General features: G+C 35.0%; 1 protein-coding gene across 1 annotated transcript in view; it reads left to right on the forward strand.

Moving 5' to 3' along the window:
• Positions 1–4,120: 4,120 nt before the first annotated feature.
• The window catches only part of LOC117927317 (DExH-box ATP-dependent RNA helicase DExH6-like), a 33,814-nt gene continuing 11,802 nt past the window's right edge, over positions 4,121–26,132 (forward strand). Inside the window, exons 1-9 of the mRNA XM_034846799.1 lie at positions 4,121–4,508; positions 12,785–12,875; positions 13,082–13,391; positions 13,551–13,625; positions 13,970–14,014; positions 20,198–20,288; positions 20,408–20,466; positions 20,670–20,831; positions 24,823–24,875. Of these exons, the coding sequence (XP_034702690.1) occupies positions 4,388–4,508; positions 12,785–12,875; positions 13,082–13,391; positions 13,551–13,625; positions 13,970–14,014; positions 20,198–20,288; positions 20,408–20,466; positions 20,670–20,831; positions 24,823–24,875 (1,007 nt within the window). The 5' untranslated portion in view covers positions 4,121–4,387. The remainder of the gene's footprint in view (positions 4,509–12,784; positions 12,876–13,081; positions 13,392–13,550; positions 13,626–13,969; positions 14,015–20,197; positions 20,289–20,407; positions 20,467–20,669; positions 20,832–24,822; positions 24,876–26,132) is intronic.

Here is a 26,132-nt window from a genome sequence, read left to right on the forward strand (position 1 = left end):
ATGAATAGATATAAAATCTAGGTTTAAGTCTAAGGTTTTTAGGTTTTTATCACTCTGTATAGATTTGTCTTAGGGTAGATAACAATGATAAAACCTTTGATAACTATCAAGAATTACCAAAAATCTCTAGTATCAAGAAATGTGTGATTATACTATCTTATAAGTCAAACTAACTTTAGAAGGTATTTTGATCTCAATAGTAGTGCCTTAACTTTTCATTCATTTCATTGTTAATCTGATTTCATTCATTGTTTCCTTTTGGATCTAATACTAGGTTTTCATGTTTCATCCCATATGACTTTTTAGCCTCTTTTCAGCATGTCCCCACATGCATAGGCCATAAAAGAATAAGAAAAAGTCATTATTCATTTCAACGAAATTACAAAATATAATTTATTCAATAATAATAATAATAAAACCAAGAAAAACCCTCAAGGTGTCCCTCTCCCCTTGCAAGAATTGTCAAGCCATCTTTAATTCTTCTAAAAATTCAAGAACTTCCTACAAAACCTAAAACTTGAGTTTTTATAGATTTCATAGAAACCCAACACATGACATGTTCCTATTGACTACTTATTTTGCTAATAGTTACATAAAAATGATTAAAAAAAAATAATAAAATCATGATTTCCAATCATATGGGGCTACTTAGGGCAGATGGAGTGACTATGATGCAATTTCTAATGTAAAAGAGGCAAAACATAGAAATGGGGGTTTGTGATTTTGAAATTGGGGTCATTTAAAAAAGGATTTTGAAATCGTGAGTTAAATTTCAAAATCATTTTGAAATGCTCCTTCAACTCTATGCAATTACCTTCAAATGGTCATAACTTTTTCATTTCAACTCCTATTTGCATATTGCTTGAAGCGTTGGACTCCTGATTTCTTGAGCTTCAAAACCATATGTGTCTTGCTCCAAAAATATCATAATAAGTACTTCAAAAATCACGTCAAAGTCAAGATATATGTTGCCATCAAGTTTGAATTCCAAATTCCATTTTAAGTTTAACTGCATTTGCTTCCAACCTTTTTCCTCATATTGCTTGCCATCTATCTCACTTTATAACATTTATTGTTTGTAGTCCATTCCCATGACTCATTCTTCATGGTTTATAAGTTTGGAATCTCTCATTTATGTATATTTAACCCCTTTTACTTCCTTGGTTGATAATGACTTTTGCATTTAACATTCTTTTTATCCCTTTGACCTAGAATTAGGCTTAAAATAGAAGTTAGATCCATCATTAGGGTCTTAACATTAATTTGAGTTAAGTTGGATGATTTGAGTTTTTTATACTTAACAAATCATATCATATAAGTGCCATTGAAGCACATATTTTGGCTCCAACGAGTGTTATCGGGGAATGTGCCATTAATCATACTATCATGAAAGGATGGATCAATCCTAACCCTTGAGAGGTGATCAACTAACACATTTTCTACGTCTTTATTGTCTTTAATATGAAGATTAAACAATTACAACAACAATATCCACTAAATTAACCTTGCTTCATTTTTTTTATTTATTGATAAGGTACTTCAAAGTAAACGGTTACATAAAGAAAATATTTTTTGAATTTGTCCAATGCAAATACTACAAGGAGCTCATTCTCAATTGTGTTATAATTTTTTTAACCTCATTTAATGTTTTGTTGGCATAGTAGAGCATATAGGTATTTTCTTATTCTTTTTGGCAAAAAAACATCCAATCAATCCTCCTATGGTTGTTTGTTCACTTGAAGTGAACAAAAACCCATTTCATCCTAAAGACGAAAATGAAGAATTGTGTGGTCCAAAAGTATCATATCTCAGTGCAATCGATGTACTAATGTATCTTGCAAATTGTATTAGACCAGATATAACATTCTCTGTCAACCAACTAGCAAGATACAATTCTGCCCAACTAAAAGGCATTGGAATTGGATTAAACATATATTGTGATACCTTTGTGGAACAAGTGACATGAGCTTACATTATTTGAAAGAATCAAAATCACAATTAATTGGGTATAAAGATGCAGGATATCTTTCAAATCCTCGTAAAATTGGATCTCTAACGGGATATGTTTTTATTTATGGTGATACGACAATATTTAGGAGATCAGTCAAGCAAACAATGGTAGCCACATCTTCAAATCATTAAGCAATTATTGCAAGTCGTGAATGTGTATGACTAAGGTTAATGATTCAACATATTCAAGAAACATGTGGATTACCTTCCATCAGAGGCAATGCAACCAAGTTACATGAAAAATAATACTACTTGTATTGCACAAATTAAACGAGGATTCATAAAAGGTGACAAAACTAAGCATATCTCCCCTAAATTCTTTTATACTCATGAACTCCAAGAGATATGTGAGATTGATGTTCAATAGATTCGGTCATGCAATGATCTAACAGATCTATTCACAAAGATGTTACCTTCGATCATATTGAAAAAGTTAAGGCATGACATTAGAATTCAAAGATTGAAAGATCTACCAATTGAAATGTTGAATAAATCATAATCATGTTTACGTGAGGGGGAGAATACTAATATGGATATATTGCACTATTTTTTACTTTTGTCCTGGTTTTGCCCCACTGGGTTTTACTGACAAGGTTTTTAATAAGACAATTACCATATTCTTATGATTATTCAATGGGGAGTGTTATAAAATAAGAGAATTGTGGCATTGTGAAAACTTATGGATGATCATCCGTAATGATGTTTATCTCTTTGTGATTGTATAAAAAGGAGAAACCCTTAATGAAAATCAATTCAATTTTCTCTTAATTGTCATGTCAAATAATTTAAAGATATATAAATTTTTTAGAAAAGTGAGATTTGATTTACTCGTACGAAAATATATAGAAAAAAGTACCTCATATTTTTTAAATTAGTTTTGTCTTCATTTATTTAAAAATAATTTGAAAAACATATACTTTTTAATGAATCATCCAATTATTCCAAAAGATGCCTTTTTACTTGTGATGTCATTCAAATCAATTGACAACTAGACTTCTCCATATAAACGTTTTCTTTCATTTTATATTATTATTATTATTATTATTTTATTTGAGATTTTTTTTTCTCTATAAACAAATGCCTTTAGAATTCTTATTTTAGTTTTCTAAAAGTTTAGGAAATATTGTGAAAAAAAATCCTATTTAAATATGATTAATATTTTTTTTTATTTCCTAGAATTTTAAGAGGAAATACTGTCAAACAAATCATATTTAATCATAATTATCAATTCAAAAAGTAATAACGTTGTTGATTAAATAATAAATAATAAGTTTAATAATATATAATTATTTTAGTTATGATTAGTTTTTTTAATATAAAATATTTATTTATTTATATACCATATATGAAAGTACAACCATATTGCAAAACATTTTATATATGAAAAACTCTTGCAACAAATCTTATTATCTATTATATTAAATAATTATTAATGTTATATAATAAATACAAATTTATTATTGGTTTATCTATTATAAAGAATATGAATTTATTTTTAATTTATTAATAATAGAATAAACTTTTTTTTTCAAGTTCTTAGAGGAAAAAAAAATTATCAAATTCCTAAATAATAATAAAAATAAAAAATAAAATATCTAGAAGGGAGGGAAACATTACATGGAAGAGTCTAGTTCTCAATTAATTGAATGACATGACAAGTAAATGAGTATTTTTGAAAATAGTTTGATGACTTATTAAAAAGTGCATGTATTTCAAAATATTTTTAAATAGATGAAAATCATATTAATTTAAAAAATTTGAGGTTATTTTTGCTATATATTTTCATATTAATGAATCAAATCTCATTTTTTTTTTATAATTATATTGATTATTTTTTTATATTTTATTATTATTATTTTTTAATAGATTTTGGTAACAAATATAATATTAGAGTGTGTTTGGTAGTAAATTCGGAAAGTATTTATAACATTTTTAATAATTGAAGGATAAAAATTTTCAATACCATTGTCAAACGCATTCTTAGTATTGAAAAATGTGTACGGGAAAAGCCTAAAAAAGGCATTGCTTCGTGGAGAGGAAATGGTTGGAAGCCGAAGCTTATGTCTAGTAACGCACTTTAACTTTATTTTCCCCATTTTGGCCCTGTGAAAAGGAGGAGGTGGAGCAGGGTCTTTACGAACCCAAAAGAAAACCTAGCACATGTAATGGAAGAAGTGCGAAAGACAACTGGGTCTGCACTTCGCTTTGGGTTACCAATTACAATCACATTGACGGCAGCTCAAAGCCGAAGTTAGCGAATAAAAACAGCGAACTGCCGAATCTTCAAAACTTGAAAGAGAATATACTTGTTAATACGAGTTTTGGGCAAAAGAAAGAAGAAGAGGCAGAGGCAGAGGGAGAGAGGTTGAGGTAAAAGATGACGAGATCAGGGAAGAAAAGGCAGAAGGATGGAGAACAGAACAACCCTGGCGTTGCTGAAGGCACTCGGATTCGAATCTCTAGAGCCCTTCAAGAGTTCCGAGAAACACACAACGAAGGTATCTGAAATGCCCATCAATGGATATCAATTTTGACTCTGTTTGAGTTTTGCTCACCTGGGTTTTGGTTGGTTATGCGCTTTTCAGTCTGTTTGGGTTGATTTTGTTGGTGGGCATTGATTATAATTTGAGAATATAGGCTTGTGTTGTGGTTTTGCTTTTGGTCCCTTGGTCTGGTTAGCTTCATTAATGAAGAAAATGATTTTGAGTTGGAACTTTATGCAATCTTGTACAGTTCTAGAGTGGTTTGTTTTTGTTGGTGGGCATTGATTATAACATTGAATAATAACATAGATTTTGTTAGGGCTTTGCTAAAACAGAGTTATCATATGGGTCTTGCTTGTTTCTGTGTTTCTTTTATTGTACTTTTATTTTGTGGTGAGTATTGCTTAATAATGAAGAATAATCAAATTTGTGTTTTTCTTGCTGGATGCATTCATTTTTTTTTTTTTTGATCAGAAACGAAGAAGAATATATTAATATAAGAACAGATACAGGAGAGATAAAAGAAACAGAAGAAAAAGAAAAAAACCAATTGAAGGATGAGAGGTCCTTCCTACACAAATTGAACAAAGGAGAAAACTCCCAACAATAGAACTCTAAAAACAAAGAGAAACCCTATCAATCTTCAAACTTTTGAAACACAAACCGCAATCCAGTTGAGTTGTAAAACATTTAGAGGAACTCCTCTAAAAGCTTCAGTACAAGAAGCCCATAGAGAAGAATAAAACCGAATCAAATCCCATACCATCTCTTCCGTTCTCCCTTTATCCTCAAAGATCCTATTTTTTCTCTCTTGCCACACCATCCAAATCAAAGTAAGGCAAGCAATTTGCCAAAGTGTCTTGCCTCTTAATGAGTTCCCCAAGCCTTTAAAAGTAATAACCAACATGTCCTCAAGACTCCTTGGAGGGACCCAAACCAACCCTACTAGATTGAACAACCTGTGCCAGAGTCCAATGGTAACGGGACAATGAAGAAAAAGGTGGTCAATCGACTCTCCATTTCCTTTGCAAAGAATGCACCATTGAGGACAGAGGGCTTTGTAGGGTCTTGCTGGATGCATTCATGAATTTGGGTAGTTTCATGATGGTACATGTAATGCTTATTGTTTGCTGCTAAAATCTGATTTTCTATGGTTTTGGAAAACATTTTTGTTGGGTTGGTTAGTCGGTTGGTGTGACTAGAAGAAAGAAATATCATATGGGTTCTAGCTTGTTTCATGTCTTTTAAGGATGTCTTTTGTTTTGCTTTCATGGGGCTGCTGAATGATCACTAATTTGTACTGAAGTATAATTCTTTCAATTTTTAAAATTTTAGTGATGGCCCCTTTGGTGTTTTTTTAACACATTAGAAGAATTATTACTACATTTGCCCAAAGGAGGTGCTGCCCAGGTAAATGTAAGGTATTCATGGAGCACCTGATAAAGCAAAAGTTAATGTGAAAGAAGAAATGGACTCCTTACTCCTTAAGGTTTTCCCCGTGGATAAATGCAATTTAAACTTGTTTGGGAAAACTTCTTAAATGCTAAATGCCATGTTTGATGGTCAAATATAACTTTTAAGAGTCTTTGGGTAGAATTCTCAAACTTGGCCCTCAACAAGATTTATCTACATTTTGAAGAAGTAGGGAGACTCGTGCTTTTCTTCAAATGCAATGAAGAAAGTAAATTTTTATTTAATTTAAAATTTTTTACATATCAAAATTACTCTTATTTTAATACAAATTTTTTAAAATAGAGTTCTGAAATATAAAATTGAATCGCATAGCAACACTAACTACTTTTACTTCTATTGCTAAACTTAGAAGGCAAACACTACTCAAACAAGCCCTTAGAAAGGATAGCATCCTACTCTTTATAGAGACAAATGACAATGAATGGTCAAACTAGCCAAACCTTCCCTTTTTTTAATAGGCAAAGATCAAATATTTTTTTTTTGATAGGCAAATAAGAATTGTATTAAAAGAAAGAAAGTATACATGCCATATACTCCCTTGCCTTACACAAGCACCAAAATAAATATAGTGGACCAATATTCTATACTTTTCCTATGCTTGTAGTCCTTCTTGCCTACTATCCAAGGTGTTTCCAATTAACTTTGGAAGTACCCAAGTGATACAAAATGATGAAAATAATTGGGATCATAGACTCTAAGCCATCCCACAATGGGTAGTAAGTGATTAGCCGATTCCTCATCCTACTTGCATAACGAGTACAATTGATTAATTTCACACTCCTTTGCCTAAGTTTGTCCTTATTAAAATTTATCTTGCAAACAACTTCCTGAATAAAGACCAACTTTGGGAGAGACAAGTTATCTCCAAACCTCTTTATGTTGAAAAGGTGTACTTTATTTAGATTTAAGGCCTTACGGTAGGATGTGACAAGAGGCATCCACCTTTAGATTTGTATCTTATCATTCTTACCACATGCGCAACCACATCTTCACCATTCCCAAATCCTAATCATAGAACTTTCTAATTGAACTTGGGTTCCTTTGAACCTAGCCGCCTCCCATATTCAAATGGTTCACTCCATGACCTCACAATCAATTGCAATGATATATGCATCCAAAAAAGGATCCCTAAGAGGCAATTCCACATACCAACTAATGGATTGCTTCAAAACACAACAATATCCATTTTAGATATATATGATGTTGCCACGCCTACCAAGATGATTTTACTTTTAGCTATTTTTTTATAGGCAAATAAGAATAGAAATATATTAAAATCATGAATCAAGAAAAGATGAGCATGGTACATTAGAAGTAGGCAAGTGAGAAAAAAAAAAGCAAGATACAACCGCAACCCCTATCTAACACTTAAAGCTCAACTACTTGATAAAATCTCTCAAGGACAATGGACGAGCTTGACCATCGACTATGAGATACCCCTGAGCCCACATGTATAATTAGATATAAGGGAGTCCTTGAGAGATTGATTAGTGCATTGCATCCCTTCAAAGGTTCTTCAATTGTGTTCTTTTGAAATTGTCTAGAAAAGGAAGAAAAGCTATTCTCCAAGCCTTTTTCTCTCCTTTTTTCTTGATAGATAAACTTAGAAAATATATCTAAAGCGCTTAGAAAAGGTGCACAATGTAAACATTTTGTATACTAATAGCAATTGAATGCAAGCAAAAGGAAATAGAAATGACAAACCATAACCCAAGACAAAAACATCACTTTAAAGGCCTAGAAAGTCATATAGACCCAAAACGACCTTTCAAGCTTGCAACCCAAATCCACAAACCACAACTTATCAAATCCTTGGGTAAAAACAAACTTCATCTACCCACTACTACCAATTCCACTCTCCCTTGCATTTCTTGAAACAACAACCTTTTGCCCTCTTAGAAATTACAAGACAAGCCCACAACTCCAGAACCCTTACCTAGAGACAAATTGATGCAATTTTGGTCCTTCTCCTCTTCTCTATCCTTCTTATTTATGAGGAGAGTCAAACGTCTAGCCTCTAAACCATCAAATGACAAACCAAAAATCACAAACTTCATGATCTTAGCAACCATATCCCACCCATTAATCTGACTCCTCTCTTTTTTGTTTGATTTTCTGTAATTGATTGAGCATTCCAATTTTTGAAGCTCCCTATCAAAGCGGGACATAGATGAAGGCCTCCTTTTCACGACCACTAGTTTGCAACCCTTTCAAGCTTCTAACTTTCTAAGCATGGAAGCAATTTCCTTCTCATGCCCTTCCACTAGCAATCCCTAAAACTTGCTAAAAAGGAGGCAAATATCCTGAAAGAAGGATCAGAGAGGCTCTCATCTCCCATTGAGCCCTTGTTGGGGCTCCCAATTCTCAAAGCAACCTCCTCACTACACACATCTAGGTTCGCTCTCTTGCATATTTGGGGTGATTTTCTATGAAGTCCATAACCAAACCCTTGCTAGAAATCATACATAATGGCCCATAACCCTCATCCTTGCACTCTACTGAAAGTCCGATGTCCTGTTCCCTCCACAAAGCCAAGCTTTTGGTCCTTTGCGATGATGGGCCCTTGTCTTTGGAAATAGAAGAAGCAAAAGGAGAGGACTTGCACCTCACAAACAAACTAGAGATGAAAACTTACCGACAAAACCTTCTACTTCAAACAACAGGGCAGGGATTCCAAAACTTCGAACTGGATCCCTTCTCACTACCTTCAAATTGATCTCCCTCTAAGGGTAAGAGGCTAAACTAGACCTTTCTTCTCTTTTTGCCCACAAAGTTCCCATTCCAACCCATTACCAAATCCTTCACCAAATTTGGGAGAACCCACAAAATACCAAATAAAGAGAATAGAAAGTGCCATAACCATTTGGCTTTCCCATATGGATGAGAGTCTACTGATTCTTCTGCATCTTTACATGTGCAACAATAACCCGCCAAAAATTTCAGGCCAAAAATTGCTTCAAAACAATCAATATCCACTTTGGGAATACAAAATGTTCACCCTTTGCCTCTCATAACAACAAATAAGCATCAACACATATATCTAACCCTTTATTCTACTTTTCCCCAATTTGGAAGCCCCAAAAAGAACCACCCTCCATCACCTTAAGAATAAAGCAACTCAAAACTTCCATTGCTGAAACAAATACTAAGTAAAGGGTGATTCCCTTGCTTATGACCATGCAAACTCATAAAGAAATCATATGGATGTCGGTCAACCAATGCAAAAACTTGGAATAGAAATGCAAAATTCAATCCAACCATCTTGCTTCTACCCAAACAATAAGCTTCTAATTTGCATGGTAATAAATTTTTTGAACATTGAATTTGCAAGCCAAACTTGCTATTGAACTCCTCAATCTAGAATGAATTGTTTGTATTACTGACTAGAATTGAGGGCCTTGAGGCTTGGTTCAAATGGTAAAGGGTTGAAGAGGGCTTGTGGGAGGTTTTAGGTTCAAGCCCTAATGGAGATAAAAATTTCTTTATCAGAATAAAAATCCAATAAGAATTGAGAGTTTGCTTATTCCGTATGAAGATAATATAAGTTTCCCAATCACTTTCTAGAGTCTATGTCAAGAACCTTGACCAACAATGTTTGCAAACTACTAAGAAACTAATTCGGTTAGGGCTTTTCATGCCCTATGGATTGCCTTTTACTCCAATCAATAGCATGAATTTGGTGTTCAAGTTTTTCTCAAGTTTCCCTAGTACATGAAAATTGCTTAAGAATCCTATAAGATCCTCTTTGATGTCTTCCAGTTCTTTTACAAAAAGCCTTAGTCAAGCCATCTGCCCTAGGGGCTTTATCGTGGTCTAGCTTATCCATACTCAACACCTCGTTTTGAAAAGATTGTTCCTCACCTACTTGGTCTCCCTCACTAATAGATCCAAGATTAATCCATTAACAATAGGCCCATTGACCTTGCATTTGAATAAAGATGCTGGATGAAATTCTGAATCACCAATATAATATTGTTCATTTCAGATTGCCAAACTCCATTAACCCCCCAATTATTAATGTTATTGCACCTTCTATGAACATCAACAGCCATATGAAAAAGTCTACTGTTTATATCCCGCTGCTGTCTAGTGTCTAGCCAACCTTGTCGCAAAAGAACTTTTCTTAACATCAAGTATGTTCATGTTGGTATTAATATTAAATAGAAATGGTAACTCAAATAATTTCATTGTCCTCAATGCCCTCGGAATTTCCAAGAATTAGTCACTTAAATAGTCTTTGATGGTTATATAGGTGTCTAGACTAATAAATGAAATGATGTTTGTTGTCCCAAATATTCTTCTTAGTCCTGATCTAAATCAGGAAAGTGGATAATTTGTAACAAAAGTTTCATGTTGTTGATTTCTTGGTGTAATGTTTCTTCCCCTATGTTGGCAGTTGGTATTAGTGGAGTAGGATTGACCTCAAACACAAAACCTGTAGGCATAAGTTATAACATTTTCTCAATACTAGAATTAGCAATTGGAACATTGATGTTGTATCAAGGAGATCCCCTCTCCCCTTATTTGTTTGTGATAGCCATGGAGGTATTTAGTTGCTTATTGAGAAGGGCTATTAGTGGGGGCTTCTTATTTGGGTGGAGGGTGAGAGGTAGGAGTGGAGAGGGGATTCTAATCTCGCATTTGTTATTTGCGGATGATATGTTGGTTTTTTGTGAGGAGTCTTTAGACCAGATGACTTATCTAAGCTGACTTCTCATGTGGTTTGAGGCGTGTTCAGGGTTGAAGATCAATTTGGAGAAGAGTGAGTTAATCTCGATGGGTAGGGTGCATGATATAGAGGTTTTGGCCTTGGAGTTGGGTTATAAAGTGGGTGGGCTCCCTTCTTGTTATCTGGGTTTGCCTTTGGGGGCACCTTTCAAATCAATGACTGTGTGGGCTTGCTATGTGGAAGAGGCAGTATATTTCAAAAAGAGGGAGGCTCACTCTAATCCAAAGCACTCTGTCTAGCATGCCTATATATTTTATGTCTCTCTTCTACTTGCCAAGAAAAGTGAGGCTAAGATTGGATAAGATTTAGAGGGATTTTCTATGGGGTGGGGGGACTCTCGCCCAAAAGCCACACCTTGTTAGGTGGAACTTGATTTGCTTGGATAAAAAGAAAGGTGGGTTGGGTGTGAGAAATTTAGCTCTGATGAATAGCGCTCTCTTATGTAAGTGGAATTGGCGGTATGCCAATGAAAGAGAGGCTTTTTGGAGGCAAGTCATCAGTCACAAGTATGGTGAAGAGGAAGGGGGATGGCACACTCGGGAAGTAAGTGGGAGATACAGTGTTGGGCTTTGGAAAGCAATTAAGAAGGAGTGGTTGTTTTTAAATGGTAGGTTGGCCTACCAAGTGGGTAGTGGGCAGAGAGTGAGATTCTGGACGGACAAGTGGTGTGGAGAGCTACTGTGTGAGTCATTCCCCTTTTTATTCTCCATCTCTTTGTCTAAGAATGTTTGGGTATCGGATGTTTGGAATCCTGTTGGTGATGGGGATGGTTGGACCCCTCTTTTTGCAAGGGTGTTTAATGATTGGGAGATCGAGGTGGTGGAGCATTTTTTGCATAAGATCCAAGCCTTCCGGGTGCAAAGGGAGGAGGAAGATAGAGTGTTCTGGACAACATCAAAGTGTGGCGCTTTCTCAGTCAAGTCTTTTTATTCTATTCTGGAGCTCGAAGGTTCTTCTTTGTTCCCTAGTGATAGTATTTGGAGGGTGAGAGTGCCTCCTAAGGTAGCATTCTTTGCTTGGGAGGTTTCCTGGGGTAAAGTCTTAACTTTGGAGCAACTTCAAAGGAGGGAGTTCTCTTTGGCAAATAGGTGCTTTCTATGCCTTTCTGAAGTAGAAACGGTGGATCACCTTTTACTTCATTGTGTTAAGACGCGGGTCTTGTGGAATCTTCTTTTCTCCCTTTTTGGTGTGACTTGGACTCTATCGTGTACAGTGAAGGAAACTCTTCTTGGGTGGCATGGAGCGTTTGTGGCGAAAGGTTGTAAGAAGGCTTGGAAAATGACCCCCTTATGTATTTTTTGGTCAGTCTAAAAGGAAAGGAATTTTTTAGCTTTTGGGAATGAGGAGCTTTCGCTTCAAAGACTGAAATATTCTTTTGTATGTAATCTTTGGTCTTGGGTTAGGGTATCTTTAGTTTTGAGCCCTTCTTCTCTTGTAAGTTTTTTAGATTGGTTAGGCTCTAAGTAAGGGAAGGTGGTGTGTTGATTTCCTTTCCTTTCCCCTTAGGAGTGTGTCTTTGGGCTTGTTTGTATACTCCTTGTATACTTTGAGGGCACTGTTTTTGGTGCTTCCTCTTTTCGTTGAATATACATCCTTTTATCTATCAAAAAAAAAAAAAAAACATTGATGCTGTATCATTCAGTGACTACATGATTGAAGGAATTGTTTTATTTACAGACTTCACCTTAAACAAGTGCATGTTTCTTCATCTTATCAATTAGGTTCAAGTCCCAAGAGAGGCAAAACAAAATTACTTGTCAAAAAGAAAAAAGAAAAGAAAAGAATTGTTGCTTTGTTAGCATTTCTTAGTCCTATCCCTATGTTTATTTAATTATTTTGTTGCCTTCATCTTACCTGCTACAATTTGGAGGACCTGCATGTTGCTGGTATTAACTGAAACCCAGTGAGTTCATTTTAATAATTCTTTATGTGAATGCTATCATTTTTTTATGAGCTTCTTGTGTTTATGGGGCCTGCATCTGCCTCATTCCTTCTGTTGTACATTCCATAGGAGTGTTCAGGTTATTGAAGTATGGTTCTTTAGTTCATTATTTTTATTATTTTATGAATTTATGGATTTTGTGTGCAGTGTACACATTTGAAGCCAATCTGACGAACCACGAACGTGCTGTGGTGCATGAGGTATGCAGGAAAATGGGCATGACATCCAAAAGTTCTGGGTAAGCGTTGATGGCTGTCCATTTTATATTTATGTATGACAAATATAATAATTAATTTCCTGAAATGTTAAGTTAAAAAATCTTACATGCTGCTAGTTTTATAGTTTTCAATTTTTTTCTTTGAAAGTAATTGTACTGGTTTCTTTGTGCAGTAATCATATTTGGCCTTTTGTTGCATAGTTTCTAATGAACCTAACTTTGTGTAGGCGTGCAAGTCAGCGGCGTGTTTCTGTTTATAAAACCAAAAAGAAGGTGGACACTAAGAAAGAAGAGGGAAATCCTTATTTGAATTTTTCAGAAGAGGCGAAAGAAGTTTTATTGGACCTATTTACACGTTATCCACCTGATGATACAGAGATGGTCACACAAATGGTTGAAAATGGTAGTGGAAAGACTGAGAAAATATGGGGAAAAAAGGATGATATTTTTGGCAGGCCCTCAATGAACAAGGCAGAAATTGCAAAGAAAGTGGAATTGTTAGCTTCTAGGATAGAGGAGGATCCTCACTTGAGACAGGTTTTCTCTCACCCTACCAGACTGATCTAGAAATTTGCACATTTTTTTGGTTGGGCCACACTTTTTGTGTTGTTTTCTTTCTGTCAGACTCTATCTGTTTTTAGAACATAGTTTTTGAGAACAAGTCTCACTGTGAAGGTTTTTGGTGAATTCTTGCAGATTACTGAAGGGAGGTCTAAGCTTCCAATTGCTTCCTTTAAGGATGTCATTACGTCAACAATAGAATCTCATCAGGTTCTTTAACATTTTACATATTTTTGTTTGAAAAATTTAATCTGCTACTTGCCTGTGTTGCAGATTGCATCATAATCATCTTAATCCTAGATGTGGCATTAGATAGAGAAGAATGATATGACAAAATTTCTGTTTCTGACTCATGCAGTTGAGATAAGGGTTTGTTGATACACAGTTACACTCCCATCATGGTGTATAAACTAGCTGGAATCACTTATTATCTTTTCATTGATATCCATGTGTTGTTCCCACAATACATAAATTGGCATATGCATGCAGCTGCTGTTTTCATTTCTCTGTTGATTCGTTTTAACGTGAGTATTGTTTGTTGTTTTTCAAAGCAGGTAGTGCTCATATCTGGTGAGACTGGGTGCGGAAAAACCACGCAGGTTGCCAATTCTTTGCTTTGTCTTCTTTATGGCATATTTAACTTGTTGGAAAATCTATATTGAAAAGTAACCTTTACATGCTTTTTTCTGATATATCCACACATTCACAGATTGCATGAATTTGTCTAATATGTTCTGTGCATTGAAATTTTAAAAATTTTGCTCACTCTATTTGATCGATTACTTTTCAGAAGTAAAATTGAAATTATAAAATGTCCAGCAGTCTGTGTAATTGAGTTGCAAAGATTAGCGTGATATAGTCATTTGTCTTTAAAATGCACTGATGTTGGTTTAGATGAGACACTATGGGCTGTGACATTACATGTTACTCAGGAATGCAAAGCTAGGGCATGCCACTGGGGGGTAAAAAATGAGAGTGGGCAAGTGCTAGTCTTTGATGGTTCTAATATTTGAGTCATATTTGAGCAATATGTATAGATGTAGAGATGCGCAGACATGTGTAGAAAATCTCAATCATGAGAAGATAAGATTTGAAATTGTGGCACTATTGCATCAAAGGAAACCTTTGCCAAGGATATATCTTTTTTCTTTTTTGTAAAGGATATATCTTGGAATTTATTTATTTTTAGAATGAGCTTAAAAATTTTGAGTAAGAAGGAAATATTTGTTTATCGATGTGGCTGGGGTGGAGATCCAACAGAAAGAGGATGGTGGATGCTTGGATCTAAAACCAAAGCTTTAAGGATCTGATTTTTAATAGGATTTCTGCAACTTCCACCAAGAAAAGCTTGAAATCTATGAGCTGCCAAGCTAAAATAAAGAAGTCCTAAAGAGGAAAGAGAGGATAAGAAAAAGGATAATAAAATCTAAAATCATATATTCCTGTGAGAAAGACCCCTTATCCTTCTTTTTTTCCTTTATCAATAAAAATTTATCTCTGTTTCTGATAGAAATAAAAAATAAAAAATCATATTCCTCCAAAATATGGCTGGTGCAATTTTATTTTATTTTTATAGGCATGATTGGCCAAGCCTTATATCGAGTTCTCATGCCTACTGTCTAAGTTACTTGGGCTGCAAGGCCTTTTTTTTTTGGTTTCTTCTTCTTCTTCTTCATCATCATCATCTTCTTCTTCTTTTATTTCTATTTTGTTGTTTTTTGGTTTTTTTTTGATAATGTGGAAATCCACTAGCTCCATTTTGTATAATTGGAAAAGAATTATAGGTTACATAATCCCTCTCCATAGAACCCTGTGTCAGGTAAATCTGGGACTTGAACTTGAAACCTTTTGTTTGAAACTGAGAGCATTTACTAGTTGAGTTGAGCAAATAACTGTGGCTGCAAGTTATTTTTTACTTTTATTTTTGATCAGAAACAAAATATGTTTTAATATGGGTAAAAAGTACATGAGAAGGATGAGGAGTCCTCCCTATCATTGCAAAAATCTGAGAAAAGAAGTGACTGAACTCCACTATACAAGGAGACCAAGACAAATGGGCTGCAAGTTATTTTTCCCCCTGGCAACTTGAATCCTGATTTTCTTGGACCATACCAAACCCATAAAAAAGATGAGTTCAATACATTCCACCTGATGCAGAGCATGTTAATGAGAAAGGAAATATTTGTATTACCTAGAGATATCTTTTCTAGTTGAATAAAAATAATTTCTATTTGAGTTTATTTTATTTTATTTTATTTTTGATTGGAAACGACGCAAAGATATATTGATAGCAAAAAGAAGTACAATAAGAAGGATGAGAAATCCTCCCACCAAAGGCAACTAAATTACAGGAAAATACACATAAACAAACGAACTCCCACTAAGGACCAATCCTTAAGGAGAACACGCCGCTATCCAATCTAGTTGAATCACATTAAGGGGAGTCCCCTTAAATGCCTTGGAACAGAAAGCCCAAAGGGAAGCAAGGAAAACAATAGTGTCCCAAAGGAACTCTGAATTCCTAACTTTATCCTCGAAAATCCTTGCGTTTCTTTCCCACCACACAACCCGCATTAGAGCGATGCTCGCAGCTTGCCACAAAACAATCCCTCTCTTAGAATTACCGAAGCCTTTAAATTTGATGAACATCATGTCATATATACTCCTTGGAGGAACCCAATCCATCTTAGCTAGCTGAAATAACCTGTGCCACAACCCAAACGTCAAGGGACAATGAAGAAAGAGATGATCTGCTGATTCCCCATGCTTCATGCACAGAATGAAAGAGATGATTTGTATAATTAGTTTAATTTGGTTCCTTATTGTCAATACTATTTTTGAGAATTTCAATTTGTGCTTGGTTACTATATAGGTTAAGGTTGTTTTCTGAAGTTTCTAATAGCATTATAAGTTCTTATGACAAATGGAAAAAGAGTAAACAGGTTGGCCTAGGTAGCATCATATAGTAAATGAGCTAAATTCAAGTTACCAAATCTGGTCAATTATACATGGGCTGAAGGCTTATAAACTGTAGGCTTGACAAATTATTTATCATTTTGTAGTTCTGCATTTCGTTAATCAGTTCAACGTTTCTAACTCAAACTATTTTTCATTGGGTAATTGGGCAAAGTGCAGTTATAAATAGACTAGTTTCCAGCCAAAACTTGGGCTCACTTACAAATGGGTTGAAGTTCAATTTCAGTTACTAAGATGTTAGGATGGGTGGCCAACCCAACTTGAGGTGCATGAACCCTCCCATTCTCAACTCTAAGTTTAGGTAACTGAAAATTAGTATCCAATGAGTTGAGATATGTTTAGTTAGAAGAAGATTCTCTTTAGGCAATACTCCTGTTCAGAAGCTTGATTTGGCATCTTACTCAAAACCTTGTAAGACTTGAGGTTCTTTTGTGTCAAGAATGCAAGCCTATGTATGAATTAATAAAACTTAGTTTTTCTCTTATAAAACATTTATTTTCTCTTATAAAGCAAAAACATTTATTTTTGTTTGTAAAGCAAAACTTAATTTAAAAAAAAAGATAATATTTTGAAAATATCCAAATATCTTTGTATTTTTTGAATTTTGATAGTGTTGAATGTTAATATCAATATTTTGTTCCTTCATCCTTATAACTCATTTCCCATACTCCTTATTTATTTTTATCAAAGTAGTTCTTAGAATTTTTTGGGCTTGATGTTTGAGTGTATTTTGTGTTGATTTAGCGTCTTTACCATTTCAGCACCAAATGTATTTTAGTATTTTTGACTTGACTATAGTTTGTGAAACAAGTTATAAAGAGTTCATTTTAAGGTAGGTTTCCAAGATGGAAGATTGAGAGTTTTGTGAGATTGGGAGCTTCTAGGTTAAAGATGTAAGGATGAAAAGAGAAGGAAAAAAAGCCAAGATGATTTACCTAGTGTTCCTAGCCAATCACACTTGAGACAGGTTAAGCTAGAGCCTAGAGATTGTTTTAAGATTTTTTTTTGGGATGACTTATGTTCGGGCAGCCAATCATTTTAAGCTCTTTATCCTTACCTCCATGTGGTCTTGAGACTTCTACCTTTTCTCTTGTTCTTGGTCTTTCCTAACTTTTGACATAACTTATCAGACAAGAAAATTGACAATCTCACCTACCTTATTCTTGTTTAGCTCTCTTCCTCTAGACGCTCCTATTCTTTCCCTCAAACCAATTTTGTCTAGAAGTCTAAAGCCTCACCAACGTGAAGGCTCTAGCAGGGTTGTGAGCAAAAAGGTCAATACTAAATGACATGTTACAGCTAAGGTGGTCTGTCCATTTCTTAGTTAGAGGATTATGGAAGTTTATAAGAGTGGAAAGCCCCCTCCAACATGTGATTTCAAGCTCAATTTTGGTGGTTTGCCTTTGAGGTTATGCAAAACAAATTGGGATTGTAGGTGAGGTCATTTGGTTAAAGGATGTTCCAAGTTTTCTGGGGAAGGCTGACTATTGAGACACAAATTCTTGCTTTATTGATTTTGCTCTTTGCATGGTCATTGGGCATTGAGAATCTTTTGTTAGAGGGAGACTCAACTTTGGTGACACAATTGGTGTTTCATGGGAAGAAAGGTCTTTGGAAATTAAACTCTTGGTTATGCAAATCCATTGACATGGTTATATCTTTACATCGTTCCCTTTCTTGGATACCTTATATTGTCAACCAAACCAGGGATAGTTTGAGTAAGTGAGGGGCTTCTTAGGAAGCTCCTATTTGGATTAGCTTTTGGGATGCAAAAGGCTCTTTTGAAAGCCGAATAGGGGCTTCTATATATTTTTGGGTAGCTTCTGGCTTATAAAAGGGTTAAATAGGGAGTAAGAATAATGCTGCTTTTCATGGAAGCCCTTTTTATCACTTAGGAAAGGAGTTGTTTCATTAAATATGAAAATTCCATACTACCAGGATTGCCCATTTAAAATCATGACTTTAGCTTTGGTTTCAACATCTAGTTAAAGCCAAAAGCAAGAAGCTATCCAAAATGAGGCCTAAATTTCCTTTTAACTTTGTTGACATCATGAGTTTTGTTATTGTGTATGTGTTTATCTTTGTTTTCTTTTGTTGTTTTCCACCTCTCTAAAAGATAACCCATCCTTTTTGTATTGTTATATAAATATTCATTTTTATGGAATGAAATGCTTGATTCTGATTTAAAAAAAAATAAAAATTCATGAGCTTGTTGGAGGGTCACTAAGAGTGGGACAAGGCACAAACAGATTGCTGACAGTCAGTGGTGTCAGATTTAGATTTCCGAGGCAGATAAGGAAATAGGTTTCACCTTGATAGAAATTTTTGCTTAAGATAATGGAAGTCAGGGCAATCAAGCCTAAGAAGTATTAGAAGGATACTACAGTTGCATAATTTATTGAGTTTAATTATTTTGAGCATATGTTCCAAGGAGTGTTGTCAGACTTACAATAGGTTTCAGTTAAGTTTTGAACTTTTTGGAATTGTGTTTTCTCGCCAGTTTCCTCAAGAATGGAAACATTTTGGTATATGATGTCTAGTACAAACCACCTTCCTAATGCTGGCTTTTTTTTTTTGATCAGAAACGAAGAGAAATATATTAATAGAAGGAAAGATACATGAGAAAGAAAGAAAAAAGAAACAAAAGAAACCACAAAAAGGATGAGAGGTCCTTCCTACACAATCTGAACAACATAAAAACCCCCAACATTAGCTAAAAACAAAGAGAAACCCCCAAACTCAAACTTTTGAAGCGCAAACCTCACTCCAGTTGAGTTGTAACACATTTAAAGGAACTCCTCTAAAAGCTATAGAACAAGAAGCCCAAAGAGAGGAATAGAACAAAATCAAATCCCATAACGTCTCTTCCGATCTCCCCTTATCCTCAAAAATCCTATTGTTTCGCTCTTGCCACACTATCCAAACCAAAGTGAGGCAAGCAACTTGCCAAAGAGTCTTGCCTCTTAAGGAGTTCCCCAAGCCTTTAAAAGCAATAACCAACATGTCCACAAACCTCCTTAGAGGGACCCAAACCAGCCCAACTAGCTTGAACAGCTTGTTCCAGAGTCCAGTGGTAACAGGACAATGAAGAAAAAGGTGATCAATCGACTCCCCATTTCCTTTGCAAAGAATGCACCATTGAGGACAGAGGGACTTGTAAGGTCTTCTCAACTGCAACTTGTCATTGGTGTTCACCTTCCTATGAGCTACTAACCAAGCGAGGGCCTTAACCTTTGAAGGGCTTTTGAACTCCACAAAAACTTGGCCGGAAGGAACAAAATAGGATTAGAGACTTTTGACAAGGCCAAGAAAAAAGATTTCACTGAAAACAGGCCTGATGAAGACAAAGACCACGCTCTATAATCAGCCAAAGAAGGAGAGAAACGCACTGAACTGAGGGAGGACATTAATCTCTGAAGGAGATCAATTTCTGAGTCGGTAAGATTGCGGCGAAAATTTAAATTCCAAGCCAATGGAAAGGAATTGCCAAGGACATTTGAAACAGTGAGGTTTTTCACAGAAATAACTCTATAAAGATCAGCAAATTGCGAGCACAAATATTGGTTACCCCACCAAAGATCTTCCCAAAAGCGAATTCTCTCCCCATTGCGAGCACAAATTTAAATTCCTAATGCTGGCTTCATGATGTAGATATTTCTTTCCTTACATGTTGGGAAACTTTAATCTTCTTGGACATTAGTTAGCATTTCCTATATATGATGTTTTGACTTTTTTTTTTTTATCTTGTTAATAACATTTTTTTCAAATTCAGTTCAATGCTTGACTTTGTTATCAATATGATGCAGGTTCCTCAATTTGTTTTGGACTATATGTGGGGTAAGGGGGAAGCATGTAAAATAGTATGTACTCAACCTCGACGTATTTCAGCGACATCAGGTGCGTACAACCTTTCTGTCTTCAAAGTACTTAGATCATTTCTAAATTCATTTTCTTCTCTCTTTTATCCATCCCTTTAAGCTGTACACAAGTTTACACTGTTGTGAATTTTGTTCTAGTTGCTGAGAGAATCTCTTTTGAGAAAGGAGAAAATGTTGGCGATAGTGTTGGATACAAGGTAAGGAATCGGATATTTATGCCAATAAGAATAATGATAGTATCTTAGTGTTTACGAAGCAAAAAATAGTTGATACTTTTTTCACACTTAAAATATTGTACTCAATGAAATTTATGCAATTATTTAGATTGTAAATTTTGGTGTATTATATTTTGGACATGTAGTGGTTTTATTATTTATCTATCTATTTATGACAATGCTAGATACGGTTGGAAAGCAAAGGTGGAAGGCACTCATCTATCATATTTTGCACAAATGGGATTCTACTGAGAGTCTTGGTCTCAAAAGGCACTGATAGGTTGAAGCCAGAAGCTTTACGCAAAGCAGCAAAGAGAGATATTTCTGACATAACGCACATAATTGTGGTACTGATCTTTCTCTCACTTAACTCATAAAGTTTCCAGAATCCTTTCTGAGTATGATGATGCTTTTTCTACTATAGGATCATTTTTTCATTCAGCATATAATTGAGTGAATTGTCTTCCTTTGCATTCATTAGAGAAAGCTACATCTGGCTTAGTGTCTAGTCGTTTAGTTTTTCACTTCCTCTTAGTCAAATCGCCATCTAGAATTACCAAGTTCAACCGTCTCCTTTTATTGTTAATCTGATATTTTGAATTTCCATCTCTTGCCTCAATTCTTAAGTTTAAAGGTTGTAGGAAATCTCCTTTTGAGTATCAAGGTATCATTTAAATGTAACTACTTTTTTTGTAAAAAATAAAAATATTATTGACCAACGACCAAACATACAGGGATTTATAAGAAGGATGAACAATCCTTTAAAGAGAAAACCAGAAGAAACAAACCAAAGCCCCAATAATAAGTGCAGAAAGAAGGAAAAAAAAAAAAAAAATCTCTCAAAGAATTCAATCCCAGGGGAGGAGACAAAGAATCTAACTCTCCTCTTTGACTGGATATCCACATTTTTGTTTTTTCAACCCAAGTCTTCTTAGGAAAGAGACTCCTTTTGCTCTAGATATGTGAAAGATCATCCTCATCAAATGGACATATTGATAGGCACCTCTATTTCCTTTTTCAAATCACAAGACAACCACTGTAGAAGCTCTTCAACCATCAGGTTCTTGATCCCTTGTGGGCAGACCTTGATGAGGCCATTGACAAAAGGCTAGACATTTAGCTTCAGTGGAAGACTTGAGTAACATTCCTCTTTTATGATCTCTGATAATCCTTCCAATTCCTACTTGGCTTGGAGTCCCCAGAAAGCAACCTCATAGTTGCAGTTTCACCGTAAGGCAAAAGAATCTTGCCTCTTAAATCCTGAAGAGATTAATGTCCAATCCATGTCCTTGGTCATCAAGAGCCAAAGAGATGTAACAAATGAAATCTACCCCATGCCTATCCTTTTCAGTTTCTTATTTGTCCTAAAATGTTTCTAGCATTCCTTTTCATCCAGTTCACTCAACAGTAGCTAAAAGATCTTACTTCCCTGGACTCCACCCTCCTTTTCATGCCAAAGCTGTCAAAGAATAAAATCATGAAATTTAGAAATGCCTTTTCAGGCTATGTAAAGGATCAATGCTGAATAAAACAACCTCTGGGAAAGCTCAAGACAAGTCTAGCAATGGAGGTATAGGTGGCTCACTGGTTCACCAACTGAACATGTGGAAAACTTTCCAAGGCTAAATGGCTCCATAATATCTTTTGATTTGGAGCATTTCATTGGTATTTGTGTTCTTGTGGGTCCACAATCTATGGAAGAGCTTTTACCTTTGTGGAGGCTTTGGTTTTCCAAACTAGTTTGGCATGGTGGGAATTTGGGCTCACTATCACTTCTTGACAAGAACTGTTGGGAGGGCATGGGTTCTATTTGGTTCTTGGAATAGAGTAATGGGATTAAGAAGCCCTAGATTCACCCATTCACATTCTAGCATTTAGAAAAGTAAATATCAGTATCAGAAAAACTGTTTCTTATCTTATTCCAATGCATCTCATTCGAATATTGGTTTGGACAAGAATCTGAAACCAATTTTTGACGAGCATTCTATATTAATACACACTTTTAAACGTGGATGTAGTCCTGACAGGTAGTAACTTTCATTTATTTGAAATAAATAAATGAAAGTATGATTATAGCAACTTTCATATGCTACACTAAACGAATTGGGACTGTTTTTCCACCCAAAACCTCAACTCCAATACCCTTAGAGCTGAGCTTCAAGCTTAGTGTTGTTGAGAGCCCTTTTCTCTAGTTCCTTCCTTCATGTTGTGTTCTCCATGAAAATGAATATAACTTGAGCTTGCCCCTCATCCATATTAAGAATGTATAAGGGCTCTCCTGGGCATTGAAGGGATCTTGATTTTTCACTTCACTTTAATTGGTCTTTTAATCTTTTGTCAACACTTGATATAATTAAAAAACCAATTGTTTATGACTAACTCTGTTAAATAAATGTTACTGTATTCCAAAATAGTGAATATTATAATGAGACACTTTCATGCAAAACCATTCCAATCAAATCCCTTTACATCCAATATGTATACATGTTACTTGGTTTCCACATAATATTTATTTTTTGGACTGTATTATGTGGAAACAAATTGTTTTACTAATTTCATAATTTAATTTATTGTTGTTTCATTTATTCTGTATTTTGAGTATTTGTATAATGTGATTCTGGATATGCATCTGGTACCACAAGTTATATTGTAGGTGGATTGTGTTTGAGGAGTGTTAATGTATGCATGAGATCTGAGTCACCGGTATTTTATGAACTGATTCAGAGCTAGTGCAAAAGTGAAGGCACATTGTCCCAAAGACTGTAGACATCAACCTGCATGTGATAGTGTGGTCTATGTTAATCGTGGGAGTCGTTGATTTAGAGTCAACATGTTAGTGTATTTGGTATACATTTTGTGAAATCACTGATGAGAACATATCTAGGAATCTATATTTTGATGTATTCTCACCATTGCCAAAAGCAAAAGGGAGTCAAGTTTCTGTTCTTAATTGCTTTGATTAATGAAAGAGCAACTTCTTCTATTGTCCAATCCTAGTGACTTGGATAATCGAGGCTAGAAATATTGGAACATTTTTTTTTTTTTTTTGATAGGAGAAATATTGGAACATATACTTCTAAAGATGGAATCCACTTATCAAAAGAAAGGACAATAGTCCCTAGAGTTATTATAGGATTTAATTACTGGAGTTTAGTCTAGTCAGTTCAATAAGAGGTTTTCTAATATGAAATTTTGGTATGTATGAATAAACTCTTTATTTATTTCTAAAACATTCTTCTCTGAAAAGAATTTTATTAGCAATTCACTCATTAATTTAAATAGTGAGGAATGTGGTATAAATTACCAATGGGTTGACAGTAAACATTATGTAAGTCCCAAGATTTATTTATAGATATTGCATGGTGGTCTTTGCAAACTAATGTAGAAAGGAGTTGTCATAATATTCTCTCAAAATGCAATTACTTTTATTTTGTGGGCTTAGTTGTAATTACTGTCTTCTAATTGTGTTGATTTGACTGGGAGATTAAAGAGTAATTGAAGCCAAGAGAGTGATTAATACCTTGGAAAAGCTCCTGTATGTTCTTGAGATTTGGTTCAGCAATCTTTAGTTCATTTTCTTGTTCTTCCACACAAAATGTAAACTAGAGTGATGAGCTCAAGGAAGAGAGTGTGGAAGCTAGTTGCTTTATGTTTGGTTTGATATATTTTTTAAAAGAGGAACAGTACAAGTTTTGAGGGAGCATAGTAACTTCCAATTTGGAGATCAGAGACTTCCTTTTTAAAGCACTTGTTTCTTGGTCTTGGACTCTTGTGGGGATTGAAAATGCTTCTTAGATTTCATTGACTACTTGGGTGTGGCTTAGGCTGGTGTAGGGCCTACTTGTTTGTTTGGTCTCAGACTCTTGTGGGGATTGAAAATGCTTCTTTCTTAGATTGCATGGGCTTAGGCTGGTATGGGGCCTATTGTTATATATATATAACAATGAAGAACTAAATAAATTGTGTAAATCTACTCACAGTAAACTGGTAGCAATATCACGGTTTCTAGTATGGTACCTGGTCTCATTATATTTGGCATGTTCAGTCTAAATATGTTTTTGTGTAGCACATCTGAGCATTTCTAGCATTATATGATTTGTATATGCATGAGAAGAAACTGAAAGAAAACATGTGAATATGCTTTCAACTGCATCCCTCTTTCAGTGTTGCTGTCCTTTGGGATTTGTTGGTTTCTTAAAACAAATTCCCTCCAATCTTGATATTGCTTGGGATACTGTGTTGAAATAGGTACTGATTGTCTCCCCACATTCGTTTACCATATTCTTGCTTCAGATTTATTGGCATGCCCTTAATATGGCCACAATTTTTGTTTGGTAGGATGAAATTCATGAAAGGGATCGCTACTCTGATTTCATGCTAGCAATTCTCAGGTACTTCATACTTGATTTATAAATGTAGTTGTCATGCTAGAAATTCATGGAAATGGGTATGTTTATTTGCTTGGGGCATGGATACAGATGTAAATTTAGATTTTTTTATTATGTATGGAGTGATAAAATACGAGGATGCTTGTGTTTCAAGTAATTTGATATTCAAAATATTGTTGTTAGCCATTGAAGGAGTTGCTCTTTTTGTATGCATCACTGTTGAAGTGACTGTAAACTTTTTGTCACTCTTTCTTTGTTATATGAAAAAATAAAATGAAAGATTATAATCTTCTCCATAAAAACTAGAGGTAGTGGTATATCCAACATGCACGCATAGCACAAAATATGTGATTCGTCAAGATGTTGGAATGATCATATTTATAGAAAGAGACGAGAAAACAATGAAACATGTGATGATTGGTTGAGAAGTTAGATTGATGGATAGTGAGGGAGCAATTAATAGAAAGATAGGATGAGATTACTATGAAGGATCTTTTAAAATAGTTTTTTTGAGGGGGTTGTAGCTGGTATTTAAGTAAATCATAACTTGTGAGAAATGTGAGAAGAGAGAAAATGGGATGCTTGCTATGGTATAGAGAGAAATGTGGATTTGGTTTGCTTACAAGAAACCAAGGTGCAAGTGATGTTAGGAATAGGGAGCAATGGAAGTTAGAGGTTTAATAGGAGGCGTTTTGGTGTTTTGGGACAATAGGGTGCTAGAGTTGATTGACATGAAAGTGGGGGTGTCCTCCATCTCCTCTTGGTTCAAAAACTATGAAGATGGCTTTCAATGGTGATGTTCTGGTAGTTACATTACTGCACTAGATCTTATTCAGTTTGCAGCTTTGGATGGAAAGGAGAATGAAGTGCAAAGTTGAAAGGATTATTGTGGAGAAAAAGTCTTTTCAGGTAGAGTTTGAAGGTTTGAATGGTGGAACTTGGGTATCGGTAACAGAGAGGAGCCGAGGTGTCGTAGTTTCAATAGGATTTGACATGGAGGAGTTGGATTGGCTGATGGAGCATTTGAAGAAAGTTGTGGAGGTGGAGGCTTCCAGGGGTTTTGTACGAAAGATCAGGGGCAAGACTAAGACCCTCTTGATGGAGATATGCTACAATAACAGAGGGCGGTTCATGAAAATTACAGAATTTGTTACAAAAAGGAAACCTCTTTTTCTTGTCGTCCCCGAGGGAGTCAAAGGGAAAGGATGGGAAGATCTTAGGAAGGCAATCCTATCAGTGCAAGAGTATTCTGAACAAGAC

This window comes from Vitis riparia, chromosome 12 (assembly GCF_004353265.1).
Source record: "Vitis riparia cultivar Riparia Gloire de Montpellier isolate 1030 chromosome 12, EGFV_Vit.rip_1.0, whole genome shotgun sequence".
Lineage (NCBI taxonomy): Eukaryota > Viridiplantae > Streptophyta > Magnoliopsida > Vitales > Vitaceae > Vitis > Vitis riparia.